This window comes from Corvus hawaiiensis, chromosome 20 (genome assembly GCF_020740725.1).
Source record: "Corvus hawaiiensis isolate bCorHaw1 chromosome 20, bCorHaw1.pri.cur, whole genome shotgun sequence".
NCBI lineage: Eukaryota > Metazoa > Chordata > Aves > Passeriformes > Corvidae > Corvus > Corvus hawaiiensis.
Genome location: NC_063232.1, coordinates 1,859,641 through 1,886,848, shown reverse-complemented (window position 1 = coordinate 1,886,848; position 27,208 = coordinate 1,859,641). Strand labels below are relative to the sequence as shown.

The window sequence follows — 27,208 nt, the reverse complement described above, 5'->3', positions numbered from 1 at the left end:
GACTAAAAACCTACCAAAAAGAGGCTTTGCAGTTAATGGGTTTGTAATTGAGGGGGAAAGATCCAGTCTGTAAGTAATTTTCCAGCCTGCACTTCCTTACTTCACCCCATTTCCACACGGTGAGTAGATTTCCACCAATTTTACTCATCTGAAGAGGCTGGTCGTGCCTCCCACAGCTGCTGCTTATTGAACAGACCCACTGGGTGGAGAGGGGATTAATTTGAGGGAGAGAAAGGGGTTGCAATAACCTTTAATACTAAATGTAACCACCTGATGAGCTCCTCCTTTCAGGAGTTCATAGCAAAGGCATTACCTGTAGACTGGGTTGTGTTTGTTAAAGTCCATCGTCACTCCTGCTTAGAAAAGAGAAGTTTGCAGAAGGTGGAAGAAGCAGCAGAGTCCAGGTAAGCTGGAAGGTCAGTGATTCAGCAAGGAAACAAGGAGGAGGGGAAAAGAAAGGAAGGAGAAGGAAGATAAGGCAAAAGGTAAGTGGATTTCGAGTTTACCAAAGAATCAACTCTAAACCAAATTAGGTTGGGTGAGGGGAACCCCAGACACCACTGTAACTGTGGTTGTTCCACCCAGGAGGAACACAGAAAACCAGCAGTGAGGGGGAAGATTTTAAGTGTTAGGCAAATTAGAAACTCAGGTTGGTGATAAGTTAAAGAAGTATTTGGAGAACAGTGGTGAATACAGTCATTATCTGATCTATGGGATACCAAATGGGTGCAGTGACAATTTTACTTGATGGCAAGGGGATTACCTGAAGAAACTCACCTTTTTCCTCAGCAGAATGAGAGTTGCTTTTATCACACACTCTTTTTTTACTGGAGCCCCAGGATTTTCTCAGTATTTTGTAGCGCTCAGTGAAACTTTGGAAAGGGATCCTGACAGACAAACGTACAGTGAATTCCAGGCAGGAGTCATTGCTGTATGGGAAAGAACTGATCCTCTGAAGGGGGAAAATTGCACAATGGTTTCATGGATCCAGTGCATGGGATGCAAACAGACTGATGCCCTAAATGGTCAAACAGGCAAGAAAGTACAGAACTTCTGAAGAAATTCAGGAGACTGCCCAGGAACAGTGCCTGGAGCAAAGCCTGGGCAGGAGCTGTGCTTGGCTATGCTGATGGTGAGCTCCACCCCATCAGTGCTGAGTCTCAGAAACGTGATGAGCTCAGGCCTTGCTCTGCACCCTCTAAAGGTGGTCAGGAAAGCCCAGCCAGGCTATGAGGAGATGCTCAGCTCTGAGATTACTACATTTAGATAAATGCCATTTATAGTTTCATTGCTGAGAATGTTACTGTGAAGCCACGTTCAGTTAGAAAAGTTTTAGTGTAGTCCACATCAAAACATCTTTTCCCCAGCTTCTCAGACTGGAAAGGCACAGTGAGCTCTCAGCTTTGAAAGGATCAGTAGTTTTGAGGTCTAAAACTGCAAAATATTTGCGTTTCCTGCTTATAAATTCTTCTGAAGAACTAAATGCCACTAATTGCTATAGAAATGGATTATGCTGAAGAAGCTGGACTTACCTGACTGGGAAACCTGCTGCACTGATGGTGATGGCTTCCACTATTCCACAGGCCTGTAGCTGGCTGAGAACCTGAGGCACAAATTGAGATGGTTTAGGCAACGCTGACGTTGTGGGAGCTGCTCCTTGGGTGCCCTGTCCTGGGCATCCACAGCCAGCACTGCCCAAACCCAGCAGGGTGTGAAAAGCCAGTGCTGGTATTTCCATGCTCAGTGCTGCTATTTCCATGCCCAGCAGATTCCACGAGTGCTTAAAGCTTGATTTCCCATCAGATGAGGTTCTCTAGTTACAGCTTTAGCACCTGCTGCTCTGCTCCCAAAGCTTCTCAGCTTCCTGGACTCCAGGAAGGAGCAAGGTTTTGTTTTGAAGGTATTTGTGTGCCCAGGGCTGCTCAGATCACCTTCATCAGTTTGAAGGGCTGGGAGGGCAGTACCCCAAATAACCCCAGCAACAAGCAAGTTGCAGCTGGAAGAGCTGCTGTGCTTAGGAGCAGTTTTGGACAAACACCTCAGTGACTTTGAAGGATGTTTATCTCAAAGGAGAAAAAGCTATTTCAAAATGTGCTGTGAAAAGAGCTCTGCCAGTGACTCAAGTTCCTAAGAAACCCAGTGCAAAGCCCTGGGGAAAGGCTTTGGAAAAGTTACCTCTTCTCTTCTAAAAGTCATGGCCTTGCAGTCAGCATTAGGCTTGATGCAGCGGATGTAATGGGGCGTGGTTCTGCTCAAAATCTCCATGAGATGTTCCAGGGAGCTCTGCAGGAAACAAACACAGGGCTCATCAGGGCTCCTCCTCCTCAGGGATCCTCTATCCACCCCACAGAGCTGCTCGTGGCAAGGATGGCTTTACAGACTCAGTGTCAGAGCACTTCTACAGGACAGCTCGAGCAAAAATCTGCTCTGTGGATGCTTTCATCAAATTGTTGATGGCAAATTCAGAAAGTTTCCAAAATTACAGCAGAAACCTGAATAGGATGTACCTTGAATTTGGACACCACTGTAACAACAGCTGCTCTGTTCTGGATTTTGGTGTTATTTTGGTTCTCTTCTGTCACAGGAAATAATTTTTGAAGCAAAGGGTCCTTTGAGTTCTGCAAAACATGGACCAGCTCTGGTGGAACAGCATCCTGCAAACACAGACATGACCTGTTAGTATCTGGACCTGGCAGGCACCTGCACCTCTGAAAATAACTAAGAACTCCACATACAGAGATGGAACAGCATTTCTGATGCCAAATTTGAGGTAACCACAGCTGCAGTTTCAAATCTGATGATGCTCACTCATTCACAGTCACATTCAGGAACAGAAAACAATGTTTGGCTGAACATTCAGCAAATCCAGTCAAATGTACAACTGCTCCCAACATTGTTCTTGTTACACAGCCTAAGTGAGCTCCAAGTCTCAGGACTGGTTTAATCCCTGAAGGACAGACTGCAGCAGACATCAGAACTATCCCTTTTAATTAAGAGATGGTGTTTTATTGCTAAATAAATAACAGCCCTTGCCATAATTGCTGGGGATGTCAGAGCTGAGAAGGGACCCTCCTCTCTGCAGATTATTTCACATTTCAATTATTCCCTGATGGCACAACAAGGCCAAAAATTTGAGTACTTTCAGCACTTTCAGTAGTTAAGCCCGTGCTCTCGTTTTTCATAAATTTACCTGAATTTTGGGGGAATGAAGTGATGTATTTCTAGCTACAGAAATGCCCTGCTGCTGATTCTGCATCCCCCAGGAATGGAAGAAGCCCAGATTTGCTGATGGCTGACCTCATCCTCAGCTCAGAGGTGCAACAAAGCATCTGCTCGTGCCAGTGATGGTTTAGAGAATCACACCAAGAACATGACTGAGTTTTACGTGGCCTGAAGGATTTACTTGGAGCAAGGTATGTCCAGTCCCCAGCACTAAACATATTTTTTAGTGGTGCTTTGACTTAAATCACTTCAGGTCTGTAGAGTATTTATGATTTTAAACAGCTCTTTCTGCAAACACCTACCTTATTCTTCTCCACCATCGCTGCCAGCTGATAGCAGACTTTGCCAGCATAATGTGAAATGATAAAGTTGGGCTTCTTACTAAACTTATCTCGACTTAAGCACTGATTACTGGACAAGGCTTTCTCAATCCTGGTCTGGAACAGGTCAGTGTTGGAGGCTCTGTTCAGACGACACTCCTGCAAAGGACACACACAACTGCAGCATCTCGTATTTGTCCCAAAGGACTGGCTCTAAAAGCTACAACATTTAAAATTGAAATCATAGCCATTTTACCTTTAGAGCTGCTTTGAGTATGCAAGGCCTGAAATATTGGGAAGGAAGGGGGGGAAAGAAGTAATTGAGGCTTCATATTTGAATCAGAACATCCAGGATCAGAGGGAAACTCAGAACAGGAGGAAGCAGTGCCATGATTTTTCTGAAACTGAAGCTCTGCAGAAATTTTATGGCTGACAAGTTCTCTGCTAACTTACTGTTTGTGTTTTCTTTGGTGGCGTGGGACAAAGGCAGGAACTGGGCCCAAAAAATGAAGGGTTTAGATCACACTTACCTCATTCAGCAGGGAAAAAATGCTGAGAGGATTTCCCTCTATCAGATCAAGGCAGTTCTGGTTATCCTGGTAGTTTATGAATGACCACTGCAGGCCTTCAGCTGCATATTCTTCCTGAAGGAAGAGGGAAGGGGTTATTCTGCAGCAGAGGGCACCAGAGCTCAGAACGCTGTGCCTTGGGCAGCTGATCCAGGTCCTGTCTGAGGAGTTAATCCCAGCTCAGCTCCAGGTCAACACCAAGCTTGAGAAAAAAAAACCCACATGAGGATATTCTACCCCAGGTAGCTTTTGGGTGTGGATCAGAACCTGCTGGAACAATTTGTCTGAGGATTTGGGAACCCCACGGATTTATCAGAGTGAGCTGCAAGGCTGCTTTAGAGAGCAAACAAAGGCTACAGTCACACAAAGCCTTTCCTGGCTGTGCTGAGACTTTCCCTGAAGGACAAGGAACAAGCAGAACTCCTTCCCTGGACTGGGACACAGCCCTAACCCATCCTCTGTGTGCCAGGCTGGGCTCCATTTAAAGCAAAGCCTGATCTGAAACGAAGTGCAGAGAGATCCTGGTTGAAATAATTGGTACAATATTTATGCTGAATTACAGGACAAACTGTCAGCAGTGTTTAACAAGCACGAGCTCTGGGCAGTTATTTGAAAAGCCTCCTGCCAAAAGCTTGCTCAGCACAGCCACTAATGGCATTTAAGTGGTTTGGGGGACAGCCAGATCCAGAGGTAAGAGGGCAGGCAGTGAGTGGGAGGGGTGCTATAAACAGAGGTCATGGAGCCGTTTCAAGCAAAGCAATTGTGTGCTTGAACTCGGTTTTCATCTTCCCTGACCATTAACCCCTGGCATGCTGACCAGGGCAGGCAGGCAAAGCAGCCTGGGGAAGCAAAGAACAAACAGCAGTCAAAGAAATCTTTCTCTCCTGAATAAATTGACAAAACCCTGCCGTGAGGCAGGAGGTGCCAGCACGCTGGTGCCATAGGGAAAATAATTTCCCTGATTCCAGTTAATGGCAAAGAGCATTTTGGTAATGGATCTGCAGTGGGGAGGGGCAGAGCAGCAGCTCTGGCAGGGGCTCTGCACCTTGCAGGGCACTCAGATGAGAGCTGGAATTAGCAGTGTGTGACCAGGGAGGGACTGCACGCTGCAAATGCCTTCACCACTGTGAAACACCCCCATTTGTGTCTGTCCTTACTCAAAAATAAAAGCTGGTGCACACTGGGGCTTTGTTTTAAAGGCACCAGCATGACAGTGGGTTCAGGGAGCTGTGCCCCTGTGGCAGGAGGCCTCCACAGGTGCCACGTGCTCAGGTGTTTGGGTTACAGGCTTCTGTTGGGCTCTGCCTTCACACCAAGCTCAGCCTAGGAGCTCCACTACTCTAGGGCCTTTGTGCTCCATGGTTGTAAGCAGCAGCTTCCAAGAGAGTCTCAACTCAGGCTGCACTTACCCCAAGAAGTTAGCTTCAAGTGCTCAGTTCTTTGAGGAAAAGCAAACAGTCTGACAGGCAGAGATCCAGTAGAGCTGGGAACAGATTTCCAGTCCCCAAGAGACAAAGCTGTGTCATTCCAACTGCCCCACACTCCCCTCTTTAAAAAGCTGCTGCTCCATCCCACTGCCTTCTGTGGCATTTCTGACTGCAGCTTCCCATCTGACCAGGGGCACAGCCACACAATTAAAGTGACAACAGATGCTGGTTTAAATCAGATATTGAAGATTTGATCTTCAGTTTGGGGTATTACCTGCTGTGCCTTCAGGTAGTGAGCTACAAAGTGCTGCTGCAGTTTCTCGTTGGCATAATTAATACAGAGCTGCTCCAAGTTGTTTTCAGGGAAGGCTTCAAATCCATAAACATCCAACAAACCTGAAGGAATGAGGGAGGACAGGGAGCTTTAGTTTAGGAGCAGCTTGGTGGGCTGATGGCCCCTGAGTTAAACCAGGGTGGGATATCCATACCTATGAAGCTGGTCCACGCTGAGGGATCTGTGTAGATGTTTTCATTTATGACCAAAACCAGCCACTCAAACAACCTGCAGACAGCAACAATGGGCTTAGCTGGGAGCTGCTTGCTTGCAATAATCAGCATTGTTTCTTTTACTGCTGTTTCTATCAGTGTCACTTGGAAGGAGGAGGAATTTCTGATGTGCTGCCATGAAACAGCAGCAAGTAAATCCCTCTGGCCTCCCCATCCCCTCCCAAAAGTCACCTGGATTAGCACATCCTTACCTGGCATAGATGACTTTGGCCAGGCAGTCCCTCCTGGTCTCACACTCAGCTCTGGAGCAGGGCTTCTTGAACACTTGCTGCTGCCTTCCAGCAGTGATTGTTCGAATCCTTAAAGATTCCAGCAGCTCCTCGACGGGAATCTTGAGCAGATCCCCCGTGGTCTTCACAAACCCTTGTTCAGGAGGACAAACAAGGTTACCTGGTGTGCTCATACCTTTAAAGGTAAGGAAGGGCTAGGAGACTGTGGAGAAAAATGCCACTTCCATCAGCTCTCCAACTTAAATGTGGATTTTGGAACTTTCTACACAAACTTGGGAGCAAGTTTTGCAAGATCAGACTCTTAATTTGGATGCAGAGTGCCCCTAGAATTTCAGGTACTCTCTTTAAAACGAAGCAATACCAGAAAAAGCTCAAGTTTGCCACACTGAAGTTGTTTTTCTCTCTAGGTGTGTCTTTGTTACTCGTTCACCTTCTTTGAGCAGGGACCTCTAAATCCAGACAGACAAATCAGTTATCACCAGAAAAAACCGGGGATTTTGGGGGTAGTAAGGAAGTGTAGAAAAAGAGTATTTGCTAACAAAGCATTTAAGATCTTGCTCAGCTGAGCTGTGCTCAAAAATATTTGAATATTAAGTAGTTTGAGTTCAGAGCATGTGAAACTATAGTAGGAAACTTCACTGTTCAGGACAGTTTTAGCTCTGAAGGAAATCCACATGCACAAGCCTCCTGAAGACATGCAGAACAACCTCTGTTCCTGCTGCAATTTAACAGATTTGCTGTCACTGACTTTTGGTCTTTATCATGAAAACTTCCAAGTTTTCCTGTGAAGAGCCCTGCTCTCCCTCTGGGTCAGATTTCTGCCAGCCTTGTGATGGCAGAGTAAGATTACAATCAAGAGCCACAGTTCTGCCAATAACCCTCCTGAAATCAGTGGGTAATGCTGCAGTTGCCCTGACCTGTCAAGGCACGGGAGCATTAGGGTTTTGCATGTTCACAAAAACACTCCTAAATTTTGGGTTGCTCATGGCCTTGATGGTCTCCTATCAGCAGGAGAATTATTGTTCAAATTCTTTCCTTTAATAAGGAATTATTTCTGAATTAAATACAGAAATTAAATGAATTTAAATTAAATAAATTTGATTTAGTAATTTAAAATGCAATTAATTCAATACAGTTTAAAGAAATTTATTAGATTTTAAAATTAAGTTATTAATAAAGTAATTAGACTTAGTAGTAGTTAAAAAGAATTAATAATGAAAAGTAATAATAGTTAAAGTTACTCAAGCAAAAAATAGGTAAATTTAATAAATTTTAATAAATTTAATAAATGTTATTAAATGTTAATAACTAAATAAATTTAATAAGTAAATCTAAATTAACTAAATAAAGGAAAGAATTCTCTATGTTCTTTCCTCTCTCTAACCCTTTCCTTAGGCATCTGCACTGAACTAACAAGGCTCTGGAGCATGGCATGGTTGTTGCCTCACCTTTGGTTTTGTCTTCCAGTTCACAAGGCTGAGATTCATCCACTGGACTACAGAATTGAACATTCCCAAGGTGCAGAAGGCCTGATAACACCTGAAATACAATCAGGGGTTTTTTTGGGACAGCTCCCCCCAAGGCAGTGTCCTCTGAACCTTCCTTTAGCCCCAGGAACAGGCCAGCTCAAAACATTTCTGCACAAAAGGCAGCAAAGAGATCCCAAACTTCTGTGTTAATTCCTGACGGGAAACTGAAATTCAGAGCTGCAGACGTTGAGTTCAGATCTAATACTGGGCTGATGTGGAGCTGAGGGCCCTCCAGTGAGGAGCAGCAGCTCTGCACAGTGACATGGATTTACTCCAGCAGCAATCCCACCCTGGCAGCACATTCCCAACGTCCTCAGCAGCCTCGTGCTGCCGTGAGCTGACCTTGAAAATATTGCTCTGCGTGGCACGGCCGATGCCCAGGTGGAACATTGCCTCTCTGGTCACCTCGAAGCAGTCCTCTGAAAAGCCAAACAGTGCTCTTGAAAAAGCCAAGCACACAAACAGGGGCAAGCAGAACATCTCAGCACATCCAATCCAGCTGGAATTGCCAGTGGAGAGCGGGGAAGATGGATGCTGTCTGGGTAAATCCCATACACAAGCTGGACAACCAACCCACTGACTTCTTCTGCCTCTGTCAGGTAAAGCATGTGCATAGACAAGACAGTTTCTAAACAAAGCCACAGAGATGCAAATTTGCCAGGCCAGAACCAGCTGTTTTAAGCCAGGTGAGTGATTTTAAGCTTTAAGACTTAATAGTGCAAAGTGAAACTTAAAAAGAACCCCATTCATGCAGGTGGCTTTGCAAAACATCTGCTATTGGCTGGCCAGGGTTGAACAATTTTTGCCTGCCTTCCTTTAAAGTTCCAGCCATTAGTAATGGATTGATTAATTAATTAGTAGAACTAATCTTTACCATCTAAGTTTCTTTCAAAGTTTGGCAGCCAGCGGTACTCGGCCCCTTCTGGAAGGTTCCACTCCAGCCTCTCCTCTGCAGTGGCACCTTTTGTGATCTGCAGGCAGAAAACAAGGCAAAAATTGAATTCTGCCTTTGGTGTTTACAGCTCACAGACAGTGAAGAATAACATACTGGGAGGATGATTTAATTTGGAAGCCTGGGAGACAGGGAAACTGATAATTATTAAAAGTTGTAACTGTGCTAAATCTGGTGATTTCATCCCCACTGTGTGTCAGAAATACCCAGCAAAATTAACTGAAGGCAAACCTGATAAAAAATATGGAAGTTTCTTTCATTGGGGGCCTGATAGGCAACTCTGGTCTTCTCCAGAAGGAAAGTCTGGATGGAAGCACCAGTCAGATGATGGAATCTAGAGAGGGAAAAAGAGCAAAGATATCAAAACCTCTTCACAGAACAAGAGGTGGTGTGTTGTTCTGATACCAACTGACAGTGAATGCTTTGCAGTTCACCTTCAGTTTTGTTCATATTTTATTCACAGTTCTTAACTGCATCTCTGTTTTTCCACTGCTCTCTAGAGATCAGGCTGAGAGCTTGCAGGAAAAAAAAAAAAAGGGAAAATAATAATAATTCAAATAATAATAGTTTAAGCTGCCAGCAATGCAAAATACACTCTAAAGACAGATCAAATATTCTATGGCAGATTTCAGAAATAAGCTTGTAAAGATTTAAAGGAACAGGACAATAACTAAGGTGTTACACAGTGATTATTACCTGTCTAGCTGCAGCTGGATGTATTTCCCAAACCTGCTGCTGTTGTTATTCCGCAGGGTGCAGGCATTCCCTGTGAAAGTGCCAGTGGCAGACACAGAACAATCAGAGTGGTCCCACTCTCCCATGCAGCACACACAGGCATTAAGGGTGATCTGTAAATAGCTCCAGTATTTGAAGAGTTTGTTTTAAAGGAGAGGACCAAGAGACAGCTTAGACTCGTGTGGTAACAACGGAAATTCCCACAGTGGCCATTACTCCTGTTTGTTGTTAAAAAAGCCACATTTACCAAATGCTTCCATGACAGGGTTGGAATCCAGCACTCTCTTCTCTATCCTTTCCACAGTTTCGTTGCCTTTTGGGGAGATAGCTGAGGCAGCAACAGAGGCATAGAATTTCATAAGGCAGCGAGAGGTCCAGGTCTGCAAGAGAGAGGCCTGACAGTAGCTCTTTGTTTTTAACATTATCAGTCCTGCCAGTGGAGCAGTGCTGCCTTCTGCAAACAGTGTGCAGCTGGAGGGGAGGCTAAAGAGAGGAACTGTGTCACGTTTAGAGCTCTGGTTCAGTGGAAACTCTGTGCCACAGACACACATTTCAGTGCTGCTGCAGTGGGAGTGCTCTGCTGAATGGCACTTCCATCGAGGTGTCATCAGCCAGAATTAACAGCTCCTGCCTTGGGATGGAATGAATGTAAACGGATTTTGAGTCATTAACATTCAGCAAAGCATCTTGTTACTGGGCTTAAAAATACCCTCAGCATTGCCCTGAACAGGGATGGACCATCACAGAAGGGCCAGGGCAGGATATGAATTCACTGCTCTGAGTCTTTACAGAGGGTTTGCTGAGATTCACACAAGCTCCCTGACAGACCAGGCTGAGGCACTAACTCAGGTGCAATTCCTGCTGAATGATTCAAACCCAGCCCTCCAGAAATGACAGATGCCACCTGAAGAGCTGCTATATTAAGCAGAGTGTGTTTAACTGCAGCAATCACTTAATGCTTCACACACATTTCAAGAGAGCCGTGCTGGGCAGACTGGCTACGTGCTCTGTCAGAGGGGTTTTTAATTCCTCTTTCCTCATTCGCTGCACTACTCTGCGCTACAAATCCCTGGCAGAACTCAAAACGTGAGAGCAATGTCATAAAAAACCATTTCCTTACCTTCCCAGCACCACTTTCTCCACTCACAATGATGGACTGGTTCACAGGGTCCATCTGCTTTTGGACATTCCTGTAGGTTTGCTCAGCCACTGCAAAGATGTGAGGTTTTAAATCCTGGCAGTGAAAGAGAATATTCATATTTAAGAGAACAGGAACCACACAATTCAACAGCAATGGATAGCAAGGGTCATCTCACATTTACCTGAAAACAGCACTGCTCTTTTAACAGAACTATTTCACTAGAAATGGGGTTTATCCTGTGGGAGTATTTTGCTCATATAAATTTGGAGCAGTTTGACACCTGGGCTCTGCAGAAGGACAGTTATCTCAACCACAAGGGTTACCTGAGGACAAAGTGCAATGTGGTACTCCCTCATGAGCTCAGGTGAGTAGAGGCAGGAGACAGGCTGGAAAGGATTTAAAGCCACCAGGCTGCAGCCAGCATTTGTATAGAACAGGTTGACTCCGTATCTTGCTTGAAGACATTTCAGAACTGAAAGACAACAGCTTCCATCAGCATCTTTTGCAAAGCCTGTTTGACTCTTCCTGTGCCTGCTTGTAACAAAAGTCTCAGGTGTGTTACCTGCCAGGTTTAATAGAGAATGAGGTGATCAAGAGAGTGATGTGGGTCTAATACACACAACTCCTGTGTTCATGCTATTAATGCAGTGAGAGCAGGAGCTGCCACGTGTCTGTGGCCACCAGGGAAAGGGATCCCTCAGCAGACACTCCCTGGCTGCTCACCTGTCCTGGTTGTCACCGGATTCACTTTCGTGAGGTCGTCAAAAAGATGCAGTTTCTCTTCATCACTGAGGAAGGCTCTAACTTCCTCTTCAAATGATTCACTGAGGTCATTCTGGATGAGAGAATCTTCCCTTTGGCCATTTTCCTGGAGGGGATGTCAGATCAGCACCAGTTAGAGGTGAAAAGCTGGACTTTCACCTCATCCCCTGTTCTAGCTCTTCTGCTGCTTCCACGTCACTGAAGTTCAGTCTCAGCAGGAGCCAGACCTCAGGATGTGTGAGCTGCTCTTCCTCCCAGCTGCCCTCCCCCTGCTCTGATGTTAGAAAACATCACTCTGGCAGTGAGCAAAGGCACTCAGAGAACGTGGCCTTGGGCTCACCCTGCAGTTCTGCAGGTTGCTCAGCACAGACACACTCACACCATGTTCTCATTTCTAAGCCTCTGCATGTCCCACATTCAATCCAAGCAGTGCCCTGGGCTCAGGGCAGCAGGAAGGGCTGGCTGCAGGTGCAGCTGGAAGCCACTGCAGACCAAAACAAATGCAGTTTTCCTAGCAGAGACTTTCAGGGTGAAAGCTGCAGAGTGCACACGTCACAGCCAGGGCAGAGGAATGGTGCTGAGGGGGGAGATGCCCTGCCTTAGCTGAAGGCTTGTCTCCTCTGAATCACTTAAATTCAAACCTCAGCCTCTGGGCTCCTGTGTGCTTGACAACATTATTTGGAAGGACACATGGAAAACCAGCCAGAAGAGAAATTCCAGGTCCTGTCTGCCATTTCTGGGGAAAGGAAAAGCTAGAAAAGAAAAATGAGGAATGGGAAAGATGCCAGTCCTGATTTCTGCATTCTATATATGCCTTCTCTTTGACAGAAAGTTCTCCAAACCATCCCTACTCAACTGTACCACAAGTTAACCAATGAACTCCATCATCTTGTTTATACAGAAAATGCTACATTTAGTAGGCAGCATTCCCACTACCTGAGCTGAGCTCATTAATAAAGGGCAAATGTTCTGCAAACCCCATTTAGCACACTCCTAAAAAAAAAAAAATAAAGCTACAATAGTGTACTCATTTAGGAGCATTTTTATCTTTTGCAGACAGCATGCATAGTTCATTTCCAGTAATACAGAATTTTACACAGTAAGGGGAAATGTTGAGCTTTTGACAGGGTATCCTTCCTTCTCGAACCAGGGTGAGAGAGCAGAGGAGCAGCAGTTCTGCTGAGTTCTTTATTTCATAGTCTCACAGCTTTCTTGAAGGCAGAGTTCAAGGGGGTTGCATGATAAAGCCAAGCAACAGTGGCAGGCAGAAAACAGCTGCTTCTTCTTCTATATGCTCTATATTTTTTCTTACAGAAGTGTAGATTATATTTGTTAATTGACCCATACGAGTAACACACGATTCCAGTTTTCCTTTTCTTAACCTATCCTGGTCTAATTCTAACAATTTTAAGCCTTACACCAGTGTTACACAGGTATTACACAGATTTGCATACGCAGTTTCTATCAGCTCTTATTGTTTATGTGAACACTCTATCTAAAAAATGTGAACAGTATAATTCTATCTGTATTTTGTCTAAAGTAAAGAATTCTGTGAAAAGGTAACACTGCTGCAGTAAGAACTGTGTCTAAGGTCTCTGCTGCAGATTTTTAATGTTTAAGGCACTTTTTAAGGCACTTAGCATATATTTCTACTAAAAGTTAAAAAATCTGTATTTCTATTTCACTTTGGTGTGGCTTCATGTATCTCAGCTTATCCAAAGGTTTTAATTCAACCCCTGTGCCTTGGTTTCCCCCTGGGCCTGAGTCCAGAGGAGCTTTCACTCCAACAGAGGAAAAAAAAAAGCTTAGCAACACAATAAAGCATTGCCATCCAAGTGATTTCTGTTATTCTCCTCTGAATGAGCATAAAGCAGCTTGCTGCTGTCAGAGAACAGACACCACAATTAGGAAACACTCAATGGACCTGAGGAGCTCCTGCCAATTCCCCTTTCTTCCTGTGCCCCCTCTGTGTTCCTGTATTACCCTGGCACCAGGCAAGTTAAATCCACTGTGAGACTGTGAGACCTGAGGAAGGGCTTGGTTTTTGCTGCCCTGCTCAGCATCACTTCAGCTGAGACAATGATTGCTTAGCCAAAAGTAAAGGAATATTTGAAAGTAAATCACAACTCTTGTGTCCATTCATTTTCCTGAACAAACACCCTTAGGAGGTGCTTGCTGCCCGTGTTAACACCTGCCCTGTTAGAGCCCAGGGCACAACAAAAATCACTGCCTGGTGTCACTAACACAGCTCAAACCCACAGTAAATAGGTCCAGTCAATTCATGAACCAGGGGTGAATATTCATTAGTAGCTACCTAATCTTGACTGCATGGAAATAAGCCAAGAATTCTTTCCTGGCAGTAAAATTTAATTAGCACACACAATTCCTGGTTTTCTTTTTACCTGCTTTGGCATCTTGTCCAGCCCTGTGGACGGGAACGCTGGAGAGGGCCTTTAGGGTACTTCATTCAAATTACGCTGGAGAATGCTTAAATAAGAAAATAAAAAGACATTTAGATCAAGATAACTCTGGGCATGTCGTTTTCCAGAGGGTTCCAAATGCAAAGCCCGAAGACTTCAGACAGAATTGCTGATGCCAGTGGGGCCCAAGGAACACTGGAGCTGGAAATCCTACCCAGAGTGATGGTCATGTTCTGCTGCCCCTGCAAATAAAGCTTTTTTGGAGGGAATAATATATCTTCCCTTCCATCAGGAATAAAATGCTTTGCTTCTCTTTAATAAAGCAAGTTTTCTTGGTGAGAAATTGCAACTACTTGTTAAACTCCTCCTGTCTGGAGAAATAGGAAAGATCTGAGGGTCTGATGGTGCCAGAGAAGCCAGAGCTTTGGGGAGTGACTCAGAGAAGTTGCAGCAGAAACAACATTGGCTGCTGCTGTACCCTTCCTGTTTCCTCTGAAAATCTCTGAGAGCCAACCCAAGGTGAGTCAGGCCCTTTGAATTTCTCTGATAAACGCTGAGGTTCCAGTCACACAGCCAGGAAGAATTCTGTCCTTCCTGCAGCTGGAGCTGCCATTATTTCCATTCCTTTTCTATTCTAATTCTATTCTAATTTTGTTCTGATTCTATTATATTCTATTCAAATTCTATTCTAATTTTGTTCTCTTATACTCTATTCTAATTCTGTTTTCATTCTATTCTATTCTATTCTATTCTAATTCTGTTTTCATTCTATTCTATTCTATTCTATTCTATTCTATTCTATTCTATTCTATTCTATTCTATTCTATTCTAATTCTACTCTATTCCGTTCTTCTTCCATTCCTCTTCTTCTTCCATTCCTCTTCCTATTCCATTCTTATTCCCATTCCATCCCTAACTTCGTTCTTACCCGGCATGAAAACACCACTTGGAGTCAGTTTGGAGCTCCGGGCAAGCTCCCATCCCCAAACTCCCGCCCGATCTATCCCGCTCTCCCGGCAGAGCCCTTTGTGCCGGTACTCGCAGATCCCGGGGGACACACGGGGGACACACGGGACACACACGGAACACACGGGAGACACGCGGGACACACGCGGGACACACACGGGACACACGGGACACACACGGGAGACACGCGGGACACACACGGAACACACGCGGGACACACGCGGGACACACGCGGGACACACACGGGAGACACGCGGGACACACACGGAACACACGCGGGACACACGCGGGACACACGCGGGACACACACGGGACACACACGGAACACACGCGGGACACACGCGGGCCGTGGCAGCTCCCGGGCGGGACCCCAAGGTCGCCGCCGCCGCCGCCGGGCGCGGTGTCCCCTCAGGGCCGTGCTTTGCCGGGGCTGAGGCGGGCAGGGCCCGGCGGCGGCGATCCCGGGCCGGGCAGGACGGGAGGGGAGGGCAGGGCAGGGCCGGGCCGGGTCGGGACTTACCGCGGGCGGCAGCGGGGCCGGAGCGGAGCCGGGGCCGGCAGCGGAGCGGGGCGGGCGGGCCGGGGAGGCGGAGCCGGGGCCGGGGCTCGGGCGGGGCTCGGGCGCTGCGGAAGCGGCGAAAGTGCGGCCGGGGAACGCGGCCCGGCTTTACCGGGCCCGGCTTCACCCCGGCCCGGCTTCACCCCGGCCCGGCTCCACCCGCGGCCGCTCCGGGCCGGGGCCGTGAGGGCGGCAGAGGCGGCCCCGGGCGCCGCCGGCTCTGTCCCCCACCGCCATCCATCCCCCGCCGCCATCCATGCCCCGCTCCCGGTAAGCTCCCGCTCCTCCGCCCCGGGGCTGAGCAGAACCCGGAGGTTCTGGCTGGTTAATCCACGCTTCTTAGGTCTCGCGGAGAGAAAGGCACTTGGGGGCTGCAGCTGCTGGTTGTACCGACCAGGCAACACAAAGTTTTTTAGGGCCACGTTTTTACATAACGGTGCCATTTACACCATAGAGAATATGGCAAAGTTATGTTCTACAGAGCAGTAAGATTATTCACAATGTGAACATTCAGTGGAGTATTTGATATTTAGAGATCTCCCGCAAAAATATATGAAGCATCTCGTTGGAACACAGCAGGATGTAAAACGCTGGAACTTCCTCAAGCCTTCCAGTGCCTCTGCCTCTCCTTGGCTTCCCAGGCCAGCTCCGGTGCTGCTCTGTGTTTTTTAAATTGAAAAGTAACTCAGTAGCTTCCGAAATAAATGTTGTTTTAATGAACTGATTCATTTTTATGGCATTCTGAGACCCGTTTTACAAAGCTACCTCAAGTTCATGTTTTGTGTTTTCAGAGGAAGGAAGAAGAATGTCCCAAAAACAGCTGAAAGAAGCCTTTATCAGCAACCTAAATGGAACGAGTTTGCTGGAAATTTCCGCAGGCTTGTCCCTGGCTCCGCTGTGCCTGCTCTGCAGAGGGCTCCTCCTGATCCTGTACTACCTGCACCACGGAAAACCTGTAAGCTCAAGGAAGTACAGCCTGCTGCTCGACTTCCTGGTGCTGGTGTCTCCTCTCCTGTTCTCCTGCACTGTCTTGTCTCCAATCATCTTTTTCATGCCAGTTATCCTTGCTGCCTTCTGCGCTGGAATATTTTCCAAAATATACAGCCAGAGAAAACGGGAGGCCAGAGCGCCCTTTGGGCAAATTGTAAAAGAATTCCAGAAGACATACTTGGATCCTGAGTACATTCCAGCAGTAACTGTGTTCCGTGTTTATGTCAACGTGCTGACATCCATCAGCATTTTGGCCGTGGATTTCCCGCAGTATCCCCGGCGATACGCCAAGGCCGAGACCTACGGCACCGGGGTTATGGATTTGGGCGTTGGAGCCTTTATCTTTGGAAATGCTCTCGTTTGCCCTGAGGTTCGACAGAAGTCTTACATGACACAACCCAGGTTTTCCAATCTGGCCAGGCAGATGTTTTCCGTGTGGCCGCTGATTTCCCTCGGTGTTGGGCGGCTGCTGAGTGTTAAATCCATCGAGTACCATGAGCACACCTCGGAGTACGGCGTGCACTGGAATTTTTTCTTTACCTTGGCATTTGTGAGACTTGCAGCATCTGTGCTTTTAGCCATATTTCCCAAACATAAGGCTTGGCTTGTGGCTCTAGCTCTGGCTGTACTTTATCAGCTCCTTCTCAGCACTACCTCCCTGAAGGTGTTCATCCTGCACGGGAGCGACGGCAGAGACTCCCGGCTCGGCTTCCTCGATGCCAACCGGGAAGGGCTGCTCTCCCTCCTTGGATACCTGGCCATCTACCTGGCGAGTGTGCAGGTGGGGCTGTGGCTGCTGCAGCGCAGGGCCTCGGTGAGGGGCTGGCTGGAAGCCCTGAGGGGGCTGGCTCTGGCAGTTCTCGTGCTGTTCGTGCTTCTCCAGCTGTGCCAGGCGTGCACGGAGCCCGTGTCCCGCCGTGTGGCCAACCTGCCCTTCTGCACCTGGGTGCTTGCCCACTGCCTGCTGCTGCTGAGCTTGTTTGTGCTCACTGACCTCACCCTGGTGTTCACAAAGCTGCTGGTGAAGGGCTCCAGCGTGCCCTGCTGCTGGAAGGTTGTGCAGCCCCCTGATTCCAGTAAAAAACACGGAATGGGGGCCGTGCCAGTGGGAAGGGAAGACAAGCTGTCACGGCTATGCTTGATTAGTGCTATTAACAAAAATCAATTACTGTTTTTCTTGCTAGCAAATGTTATGACTGGTGCTGTGAACATCCTGATAGACACAATCCACAGCAAGGCTGCCTTTACATTATGCATACTGCACTTGTACATGTTTTTTAACTGTTTAATTATGTATGTATTGCATGCCAGAAATATAGTATTAAAGTTTTGGTGATTCCCTCTGGCTGAGTGGACTAGCTGGACTTTGTTTGCTTTGGTTGAATGATGGTATTTAATGGAAAAATTAGTATTTTTCTGGATGTGTTGCAATAATTTATAGTTTAGTAGAGCTTTTTATTATTTAGTGTTGATTACTTTTTAATGGTTCATTTTACCAAATTATATGGTCCGTGCTCTTACCTGTTGAGAGTTGTTGCACATTATCCTGAAAACTTAGGTTTGGAGATTGCTGAATATTCCTGCTGCTCCTGAGAGTAAATTGTATTTACAGTTAGTGAACTGTGCTCAGACCCAAGGAATTAGATAACAAGGTAGAGTAGAAACCAGATGAAAAGTAAGAGGATAAGTAATTATATGGAGAGAGAGGCCTAGCTGTCAAGATTTACCTAGTTAAGGCCCTTGCGTAAATAATAGATAAGAATAATTCTTTATATAAAATGTATTGAATAAGTGGATACTTGAAAATGTTTTGGCCCCAGTCCTGCAGGGACTTATGCATATGCTTGACTTTGATGGTAGTAATTGTGGAATGTTAATCATACACTGAAACCTAAATTAGCCTTTGAATTAAAGCTAAATTTTACTTCCATCCCCACTGATGAATATAAATGAAGACCCGAGATAAAGTGCGATGCTCTGAACGATAAACTCAACTGCAGATGGATTCATAAAGCAGTTGTTGGAGGTTGTGGTGTAGATAATAGGAGCAACACAGCCTTTTATAAGAAAATACAAGGATACCAAACTAATTCAGCCCCAGCCTGCAGGCCAGCACGTTGTGACAGCTCATCTTTAGGACTGCTGTAAAGTATGCTCTTCAGGTCTACTTTGAAAGTACTCAAGTCCCACCTACTTGTCTGTAAAATTACTTTAAACAGCAGCTCATTGAATACTCTATTTTGCCAGCTGAGATGTGTCCAAGGGTGGACATTTGGTGTCAATTTTTATTAGCATACAAACAGGGTGCAAATGGAAAGAAGTGCAGTGTACTGGGTCAGAGTTCTGGCAATGGCTTGAGAAGGGAACTGCTCAGTTTCTCAGTCTTCCTTGCAAGCCCAGAGCTGAACACCGTCTTTGTTCCCTTTCCTGACTGTGACAGTTCTTCCTGACCTCATAAAGTCATTGGGAAGAGAAATACACTTAAAGATTGTGAGGAATTCAATAATGGGATATAAATACTTGAGGAGTAGAATACCAATGGTAGTTGATGATAGATGTCTAATGTAAGTGGAGTTACAGCAGTACACATGGGCCATATTTCATATTTCTCCTTGTCTATCACAAGTGATGAATCATAAAACCTTTGGAGAATAAGCCTCTAAATCAGATTCCTTAAGACAGACATGCTGTGGAAGAGTCATAAATTTATGAGGTTCTCCAAGCCCCTGGCCAGCAGAAAGGTGAAGTCTGAGGATTACAGGCTGTGGCCATGCTGAGTTCATGCTTGTTTGCTTCCAGCTTAAAGCCATGTAGTCTTGAGAATTAAAGCAAACCAGCCTGTATTATCCTGGGGACAAATGCAAGAACTGGCAACAACCTCTTAGAAACAGTTGTCAGTTTATAGCAGAGTTTTCTGGTAACTGGTGGATGTGTTTATTTTAAAAGACTTCCTAGGCTTGCCTAGGGAAGAAAGGTCTCCCTCGTGAACCGACTGGCACTACTCATTTATGCAAAATTACTCATGGATATTTATTTCTGAAATATTTAAAGCCCGAGACCTGCAGCGAGTTCTGCCTGTGAGCACAAGCCTATCGGTGTGATTCAGAACGAATTGGGTGTGACAAGCAGAGCTGTGTCTGGACAAGCACAGGGCATCCAGGTGCCAACTGCAGCGGGTGAAGCAGAGAGGACGTGGGAGGTCTGGTGGGTGAGCTCCACACGGGCTGGTGGTGCCAGTTCCAGGGCTGCAGCTGTGGTTGCCACAACAGCAGCAAACCGAGGGGATCGTGGTGCACCAGAGTGAGAACAACCCTCTCACCAACGCCAGCTTCTCATCCTGAGGACTTCTCCTGCTTCTAAAGCCCTGAGAAGTAAGGCAGAGGTTGTAGCCAGGTGGGTTTGGTCTCTTCTCCTAGGCAGCAAGTGACAGAAAGAGGACATGGCCTCAAGCTGCACCGGGGCGGTCCAGGTTGGACATCAGGAGGAATTTCTCCATGGAAAGTGTGGTCAGGCACTGGAAGGTGTCCAAGGAATGACTGGATGTGGCACTCAGTGCTCTGGGCCGGTTCACAAAGTGTGGATCAGTCACAGGTTTGACTTGATGATCTCAGAGGTCTTTTCCAACCTAAATGATTCTGGGATTCTGTGAGTTTTTCACCAGTGAATTAATGCGAGACAATGAATTCTCATTGCTTGTTGTCGATAACAAATGCAGCGAGCTCTGCCCTGAAGCAACTGGTGTAGTTGTGAATGCCTATGAACACAAGATAATTGCCCAAGCCTCTGAAAGAACCCAGAGATGCAAGCGAGCATCCTTTGATCACAGGACGAGCAAATAGCTCTGTTTGGGTTTGAAAAGACGTGAAAAGTGAACACCAGGACACCGCTGTTCTCCACACACCTCCACAGCTGTTGGCTGGAAGGAACAGGAACTCTGCATTTCACCTCACTCTGGGCTGTGCTTAGACAAAGAACTCTTTGTACAGATTAAAGGTATATTTTTTTAAATCAGAAACTTTTATTTAGTTGTTACATAATGAGTAAAAGTTTAAGGTATTTCGAGTAGGAAGACGAATGGTTCAATCGTGTCACCTACTTCAGCAATAGTAAAGCAGAGGAAAACAGAAATTATTTTGTCTTTGCTGCCGTAATTCCATCCAATGACCTGTCTGTGGGGATGCAGGGTAGAAAAATGCTGGGATATGGTGGGAGAGTAGAGCTGATTATATTTATCCTTAACCTTTCATTAAACATCACTAACAAGAATTCTTTACACTTCTCATTATTTTTAAGGATCAACTCTAGCATGCCTCCTCCCCCAACTGCAGTGGTGTCTCTTTTGAAGTCAAATGTTACCCTAAAGATTCCAGGCAGGATCCTATTTCAAAGCCACATTGTCCCAGAGAACAGGTATTTCTTCCAGGCAAAGAGGGGCATGCAAATGAACGCAGGAAGGGGCTGGCTGCTTTTTCCACCGTGTTGGAGATAACAAACAAGCTGCGTGTTCCAGCAACTTAAAAACAACTTTAAAAATCCATGGATAAAAATTGTATGAAATGTAATGGTGCTTCTTATATGAACGTGCACTCCGAGAATACAAAATTTGGGGCACTGCTGTTTGTTGATGTCATCCAACCATGTTCTGAGCGTGGGGAGTGACACGGGAACGCACATCCCTGCAAAGACCTAAGTTCATCGTGGTTCAGAGTGCTCTGGTGTAAGAAACTATCCCTCGTTACAAAATCCCAGCTTTTCTGCTGCAGGAAACCATGAAAACACCGACTGCAAACCGTGCAGCACCGTGACTCCACACGTTGTTCCCGCTAGAGCTGCTGCACGAGGAGCTCAAGTAAATTAACTCCTCCACTCAACATCATTTTTATGCAGACACAAGAAAAAATAAAGAATCCTGCTCCTTAATTACCTCCCCTGCATTTTCTTGTGAGGGCTTCAGTGTCTATATCCATACACAACAAGAATGAGCAGGTCAGCTGTATTATTCAATAGTTCAAGAAAGACTTTGGGATCGTTGTGTTTTGGTTTTTTTTTGGTTTTTTTTTTTTTGTTTTTTTTTTTTTTTTTTTTTGGCTGCTTAATTTAGGCAGCCGCAGGATTTCGAGCTGGCTGCACTGGGGTGCTGCAGGCGCCAAGCAGAGCTGTTAAATCCTGCCCTGCCTGGCTTGGCACCAGGGCATCGAGGGCTGAGCTGCGTTTGATGCTGGGGCAGTGTCTGCGGCGGATAACTCAGGGAGCCCCAAGGACATCGACTCCAACGCACAGGACACCCCAAAATCCTCCCCCGTGCCTCAGAGCGTTGAGTTCAGCGCGTTTTTATCAGCCCTGGCTCCGGGCGGGGCCGTTCGCACCCGCGGTAACGCCAGTCCGGCCCCGCTCCAGGCCGCGGCGCGTTGTAACCCCCAGCGCCCCGGGGCCCGCACCCGCCCCGGCCCAACCGCCGCGCCGGGGCCGTTCCCGACACCGCCGGGAGCCGTTCCCGACACCGCCGGGCACAGCCCCGGGTCCCGCCTGCCCGGAGCGGCCGCTGGGCCGCGCGACCTCGAGGCCAGGCCGGGCCGGTGCCCGGAGCGGGCCCGGGCGGTGCCCGCGGCTCTCGCGAGAGCGGGGCGGGGCGGCCCCGGGGCGGGCAGGGAGGAGGCGGCTCCGGGACCCGCGGTGCCGCCCGCCTGTCACAGCGCCCGGGCCGCCCAGCGCCGCCAGCAGCCGGTAAGGGCCCGCCGGGCCGCGGGGCAGCGCTCCCGAGGGGGCGAGGGGAGGAGCGGGAGCATGGGGTCCCCCCCGCCCCGCCGGGCTGCTCCTCGCCATCGCAGCCCCGCATGGGGACCCGGGCGAGGCCAGGCAGGAACGGGAGGAAGGGGTGGGTCTGCCGGGGCAGCCGGGCTGCAGCCCGCGGAGAGGCGGCGGGGCCGCTCCGTGAGGCGCCCGGGGCAGCGCTGGGCAGGCGGCGGTTCCCCCCGCCCGGCTCGGGGGCGGTGGAGGAGCCGCAGAGCCGCGCCGGGCTGGGCGGGTCCCGGCGGCCGCGCTGGGCCGGTGGCGGGCGGGGGGCGGCGGCTCCATCTCCCCGTGGCGGCTCCATTTTCCCCCGCGGGCTCCATCTCCCCTCCCAGGTCTCCATCTCCCCCTCTCTCTCCTCCCCCCCCCGGGCTCCATCTCCCCACTCGATTCTCCATCACCCCCCCTGGGGTCTCCATCCCCCCGCGGCTGTGCCCGCGCTCCCCCCGCCCCGTCCCCTGCTCGCCGCCCGTGTCCTGCCGCATTCCCGGCCCGCTGCCGGCCCGCGCGGGTCCCTCCCGGCGGGGTGGGTGGGCCGGGCTCGGCGTGGTGAATCAGGCGATGGGGAGCGCAGGCTGGGTGCCGGCTGCTGGTGAAAGTGTGGCGGGGAAGCGCGGCGGGTGTTTACCTCCGGCCGGGGCCGCCCGCAGGCTGGAGCGGGGAGGAAGCGGCAGCAGCAGCAGCGATGGCGCGGCTGGTGGCGGTGTGCCGGGACGGCGAGGAGGAGTTCCCCTTCGAGAAGAGGCAGATCCCCCTCTACATCGATGACACCCTCACGGTGAGTCCCCGCGGGCCCGTCGCGCTGTCCCGGCGCCTCCCGCGTGTTGCAATTCCCAGGCCGGGCCTTTCCTCCTGCCGGGCCTCGCTGGCTCCTCCTCGGGCTCCTGCGGCGTTAATCTTTGGGACTTTGCAACACTTGGGGTTAACAGAGCTGAATGTGGCAACTTTTTTTATCTGATGCCCGGCTCTAAAAGCAGGCGAACCGCATAATGAGGGAGTTATCGCCGTGCCGGGGCCTGTGCACAAGTTGTGCTGGAGCCACGAGCGTGGCTCGGTGCTCAAGGGTGGAGCAAAGCCATTTTTCAGCTGGGAAGGAAGGGAGCCATGTTAACGTTAAACCCCGGCTTAAACCCGGCGGTTATTCTGCTCTTAAACCGGCAAGAAAAGACTAAAGGCATTTTCGAAAGCTTTGGCGTGAAGTCAGGGTTATCGAGTCTGCAGAAATTGAACAAATCTGAGAGTTCCCATTTCAGGGTGTTGCTCTGAACTGGAAAACGTGGTGGTTTTGCCGTTTCCAGAAGATTCAGTGGAGAAATCAACTAAATGCAGCTTGGAGGCTCTCTGGTCTTTCTTCTCTTGAGTTTAGAGGAAGGTTTAAAAATTGCATTGTAGGAGAACACGGAACAAATGGGAAAAAAAATTTTCTAACTGGCCAGCTGCTGTTTGTTTTAATTCTTAATGCATGAAAATATGTTGAAAATAATGTTGCACTTAGTGTAATTTAGTATCTTAATGATTCATACTTGGTTTCTCTTGTCAGTGGGACAGTAATTTTAGTTACTTTAAATGGTATAAAATGTGGGTGATTTAAATTCTTAACCTTATGTTTAAGATGAAAGACACCCTGAGTTTTATCAGCTAAGGAGGGTGTCCCTGCTCATGGCAGGGGTTGGAACTGGATGATCTTCAAGGTCCCTTGCAACCCAAACCATTCTTTCACCTTCCAGAACAAAATAGTTGAATATCTTCAGACAGGCCCCATCTGGTTTTGCTGCATTTGAACAGTGTCTTATTGCTGTATTTTAATTTTGATCAATTTGAATGGCGGCATATTATTAATTTACCAAATATCATCATTATTTTTGGGTTCTCTCTGGTTAACTGTGTTCATATATTAGGCAAAATTTCCCCTAAAGTTGTCCAAAGCAGTATCTGCCCCTCCTAGAGGGGTTGATGACCTGGAAAACCCAGCACTGTGCAGGAATAGTGTAAGTTTGAGTTTTTTGGTGTCTTGGCCACACCTTGAAAGTTATTTTGCTCTTTCATTTTGCATGTGGTTTTAAGCTCTTGGATTTCTCTTGTTTTGTTTTTTCCTTCCTGGACTCTCTATAAAAATTACCCATTAGTTTGTGTCATGTGGACTTGCCAAGCTCTTCTTATTTTTGTTGTGTGTAATAGGTTGAAAGTGAAAATTCAGCTGTACCAGGCGTCAGGTAGATGACTTCAGCAGACCTAAAATTCCATTTGTGGTTTAGTCCCAGAATTTAACACCGGGCCCAAACTTTGTATAATTGCACTGTGTTGTTGCTGCCCTTCTGCTTTTTACACCATCCTCATGATTGAAAGGGTCCTCTGGCTGTAGATCAGTTTTATATCCATCTGGAGGAGAGGCATTTATGCAAGTGCAAGTCATCCTCACCATGAAGAAATCTTATCTTGGATCCATTCTATTTTTTTTTTTTTTTTCATTCTGTTACTGTTGTTACAAGGTACTTGGATTTCTAGGTGGTTTCTGGAGGCTTTTATTAAAAAAAACCTGCAGAAGCAAGTGAATGAACTCTGAGCTTCCTTGTCTGTCATCTATAATTTATTTTTTAAATACTTAATGAGAGCTATTACAAGACATGCAGCTGTCTTCGAAACAGAATTTTACATCTGCAGCACTATCTTTAAAAAATGATGGTGGTTATTGATAGTAACTGGCTCCTGTTGACCTCTTTTAAAACTCAGATTTTAAAAATAATGGGACTAATGTGCCTCTTAGTCAGACAAAAGAGTTAATCTGTGCCTTAAATCTAGAATCAGTGGATTAGTGATTGCAAATTAGGAATGAATGGCCCATGTGCTCCTAGTCTGGGATGTTGCTTTGTAGTAGCCCAGGAAGCAGCTCAGGTGCAGGGAGATGGTGCTGCCCCGAGTGGATTGTTCACCACCACAGTTCCCTGTTCCTTCTGGCTCAGCTAGAAATTAAAGGAGGTTTCAATATTTAGCCCTTTTCATTTCTTAAGCAGCTTTTATGGTTTCTAGAAGGCATTCCATTTGATGTGGTATTACAGGTTTTTTTTTTTTCCCCCTTCCCGTTCGGGGTGTGATGGTGGTTGATGTTTAACCACTTAATAAAATCTCATCAGACACATGAATTAATTTAGTCTTTGATTCTTTTGCTCTGTTGTACCAAATACCTCGGGGTGTTGTCTGATAGTGGGAGATGAAGGTGAGGGGGGAAAACTAGGCAGATTTATCTCTTGTCTCTGTTATTAGCAGATAGAGCTTTCACTTTTGCTTGTAGCTCCTGGCCCACAGAAACACCACATTAGTGATGTAGGAAACCTGTAAATCTGCAGCAGAAACCGGTGCAGCTGCTTGGTGTGGATGGATCAGGAGCAAGGGAAGCTGCAAAAGGAGCTGAGGGTTAGGATTGGCAGTGGCTGTGGCACTGCTCTGCACAAAGATAAGGCAGCTGTGCTAATGCTCACACTGGGGCACATGGGACAGCAAAATAGTGCCTTGTTCTCAGAGAAATGGTGTTTATTTTGGAGTGGTGTTCAGTGCCTGGAAAAGTGAGTGTGTGAGTTCTCTGGAGGTAGTGTTGGCAATTAGGCAGACAGCAGGGAATTCTGCCTTCCCTAGACAGCTGAGGGAAGGTGGAAGGAGGAAAAAGGATGAATCAGACAGTTTTATTTGGTGTTCATTTGCATTGGAGTTATTAATCAAAGTTGTTATTTCGTCTTTGAGATTTTAAAGTGACCTTTCAGAATTCATATTGACAAATTCTCTATTTCTCTGTTTGGACAAAGAAGAGAGCTAAGCCAGGCTTTACACATATTTCTAGCTCCTTTCATTTTACTCCATGGTTGCACAGTTGGATTTTTGGACTTTTGGAAGTTACTGATTCCTGCCCCCTCCCAAGAAATTGCCCTCTTTGCTTCTCATAATTTGATAAGAAATGTTATTAATTACTTACAAGTAATCACATTGTTCTGTAGGCTTAACATTTTGCTTTGAGCCTCTTGAGAGTTGCAGCTGCAATCACACAAAGCAAACTATGCCTTGGAGTACCTTGTTGGGTTAATATGGTTTGAAATTAGCCTTTGGAGGAGTCGCCTCTGTCATTAAACTGTTGTGACTGTTTCCTCAGAGCCTAATAAATTGAGTGAAGCTGTTGGGTCCATTTGGATCTCAGTGTTTTGAAGTATCTATATATTTTTTTGAATTGAAGCAGGGTCTCAAGTCATGTAGATTATAATATAAATACTGATGGTCCATTTAGTAACTTTTGCTTTCTAACAGCTATTTAAGAGTTGCCATTTATAAACTGCCTCTAGAACATTATATTACTGAAGCATTTATTACTTTGCTGAAATATTCACTATCTGAAACAGTTACTTTTATCCTTTCCCAAGCCCCAGTAATGAAAAGAATGAGCATTTAACATAATTTCAGTCTTATTTCCCCCAAGAAAGTAAAACAACTGATGCTCTGTTTGGCTTTTCTTGTTTGTTTGTTTGTTTTTTGTCTGAAAGCTCCTCTTTAAATTGTTTTTCCTCTCTTGTATAGATGGTGATGGAATTTCCTGATAATGTGCTGAACCTCGATGGACATCAGAATAACAGCACACAACTGAAACAGTTCATTCAGGTAAATAATGTTTCCTAAGAAGTGAGATTTTTGCTTTCCTTAGGTTTGTGCTTTTGCTTCTCCAGGAGGTTGTGACTCCTGGAGTGCCTCAGACACGTCAGCACCTGGGAGCAATCACACATTGGTACCAAAGTGCACTCGCTGGGTTCAGTTGTGCTCTGGATTCCACAGCATTTATTGCACGTTGTCTTGTCTGTAGGCAATTGCTGCATGTCTGAGAGCTCAAAACTCACCATGGGAACTACAATTTCTGAATACGTCTTGATTTTTATTTTTCTAAGTAGTTTTGAACTGCCTTTTCAATAACACAAACTGATCTGCCAAATTCTTGCAAATAACTGTAGCACCCTAACACCTGTAGCAGGTGCAGAATCATGCCACTTGATGTCCA

The 27,208-nt window shown here is 46.9% G+C and overlaps 3 protein-coding genes and 1 long non-coding RNA gene across 13 annotated transcripts in view; 3 read left to right on the top strand and 1 right to left on the bottom strand.

Annotated features, from left to right (window-relative positions):
- MYO19 (myosin XIX) overlaps nucleotides 1-22,826 on the bottom strand; it is a 26,830-nt gene extending 4,004 nt beyond the window's left edge. Inside the window, exons 1-20 of one of the 7 annotated variants that reach the window (XM_048324298.1) lie at nucleotides 22,808-22,826; nucleotides 13,857-13,941; nucleotides 11,416-11,560; nucleotides 11,016-11,164; nucleotides 10,672-10,785; nucleotides 9,799-9,931; nucleotides 9,513-9,582; nucleotides 9,048-9,150; nucleotides 8,739-8,835; nucleotides 8,207-8,283; nucleotides 7,784-7,874; nucleotides 6,297-6,468; nucleotides 6,027-6,100; nucleotides 5,813-5,934; nucleotides 4,073-4,186; nucleotides 3,525-3,701; nucleotides 2,508-2,654; nucleotides 2,176-2,283; nucleotides 1,533-1,603; nucleotides 778-887 (exon numbers count right to left, since the gene is read on the bottom strand). In XM_048324298.1, coding sequence (XP_048180255.1) covers nucleotides 778-887; nucleotides 1,533-1,603; nucleotides 2,176-2,283; nucleotides 2,508-2,654; nucleotides 3,525-3,701; nucleotides 4,073-4,186; nucleotides 5,813-5,934; nucleotides 6,027-6,100; nucleotides 6,297-6,468; nucleotides 7,784-7,874; nucleotides 8,207-8,283; nucleotides 8,739-8,835; nucleotides 9,048-9,150; nucleotides 9,513-9,582; nucleotides 9,799-9,931; nucleotides 10,672-10,785; nucleotides 11,016-11,164; nucleotides 11,416-11,560; nucleotides 13,857-13,868 — 2,086 coding nt within the window. In that variant the 5' untranslated portion in view covers nucleotides 13,869-13,941; nucleotides 22,808-22,826. Of the gene's footprint in view, nucleotides 1-313; nucleotides 410-777; nucleotides 888-1,532; nucleotides 1,604-2,175; nucleotides 2,284-2,507; nucleotides 2,655-3,524; nucleotides 3,827-4,072; nucleotides 4,187-5,812; nucleotides 5,935-6,026; nucleotides 6,101-6,296; nucleotides 6,469-7,783; nucleotides 7,875-8,206; nucleotides 8,284-8,738; nucleotides 8,836-9,047; nucleotides 9,151-9,512; nucleotides 9,583-9,798; nucleotides 9,932-10,671; nucleotides 10,786-11,015; nucleotides 11,165-11,415; nucleotides 11,561-13,856; nucleotides 14,018-14,802; nucleotides 14,921-15,360; nucleotides 15,400-22,807 lie in introns of those variants that run through there. The other 6 variants (XM_048324296.1, XM_048324297.1, XM_048324300.1 and 3 more) reach the window with 6 other exon arrangements.
- Nucleotides 7,874-14,192, top strand: LOC125336124. Its single transcript, XR_007207653.1, has 2 exons — nucleotides 7,874-8,550; nucleotides 14,003-14,192. It is a non-coding gene; the product is annotated as an uncharacterized LOC125336124 (long non-coding RNA).
- Nucleotides 15,491-21,309, top strand: PIGW (phosphatidylinositol glycan anchor biosynthesis class W). Of its 2 annotated transcripts, XR_007207652.1 has the most exons (3): nucleotides 15,491-15,669; nucleotides 16,191-20,382; nucleotides 20,683-21,309. XR_007207652.1 is itself a non-coding variant. In XM_048324307.1 (2 exons), the coding sequence occupies exon 2, from the start codon at nucleotides 16,205-16,207 to the stop codon at nucleotides 17,723-17,725; it is 1,521 nt and encodes a 506-aa protein (XP_048180264.1). In that variant the 5' UTR covers nucleotides 15,491-15,669; nucleotides 16,191-16,204; the 3' UTR covers nucleotides 17,726-21,309. The 2 variants fall into 2 exon arrangements, 1 of the variants encoding a protein (XP_048180264.1); XM_048324307.1 differs by having other exon boundaries at nucleotides 16,191-21,309.
- GGNBP2 (gametogenetin binding protein 2) overlaps nucleotides 22,030-27,208 on the top strand; it is a 17,200-nt gene continuing 12,021 nt past the window's right edge. The window contains exons 1-3 of one of the 3 annotated variants that reach the window (XM_048324306.1): nucleotides 22,030-22,113; nucleotides 22,830-22,957; nucleotides 26,737-26,817. In XM_048324306.1, the coding sequence (XP_048180263.1) occupies nucleotides 22,865-22,957; nucleotides 26,737-26,817 (174 nt within the window). In that variant the 5' untranslated portion in view covers nucleotides 22,030-22,113; nucleotides 22,830-22,864. Of the gene's footprint in view, nucleotides 22,114-22,151; nucleotides 22,265-22,829; nucleotides 22,958-26,736; nucleotides 26,818-27,208 lie in introns of those variants that run through there. The other 2 variants (XM_048324303.1, XM_048324304.1) reach the window with 2 other exon arrangements.

Bases quoted from the DNA above. Each gene is read 5' to 3' on its own strand.
- PIGW (XM_048324307.1), top strand. From the start codon at position 16,205: ATGTCCCAAAAACAGCTGAAAGAAGCCTTTATCAGCAACCTAAATGGA.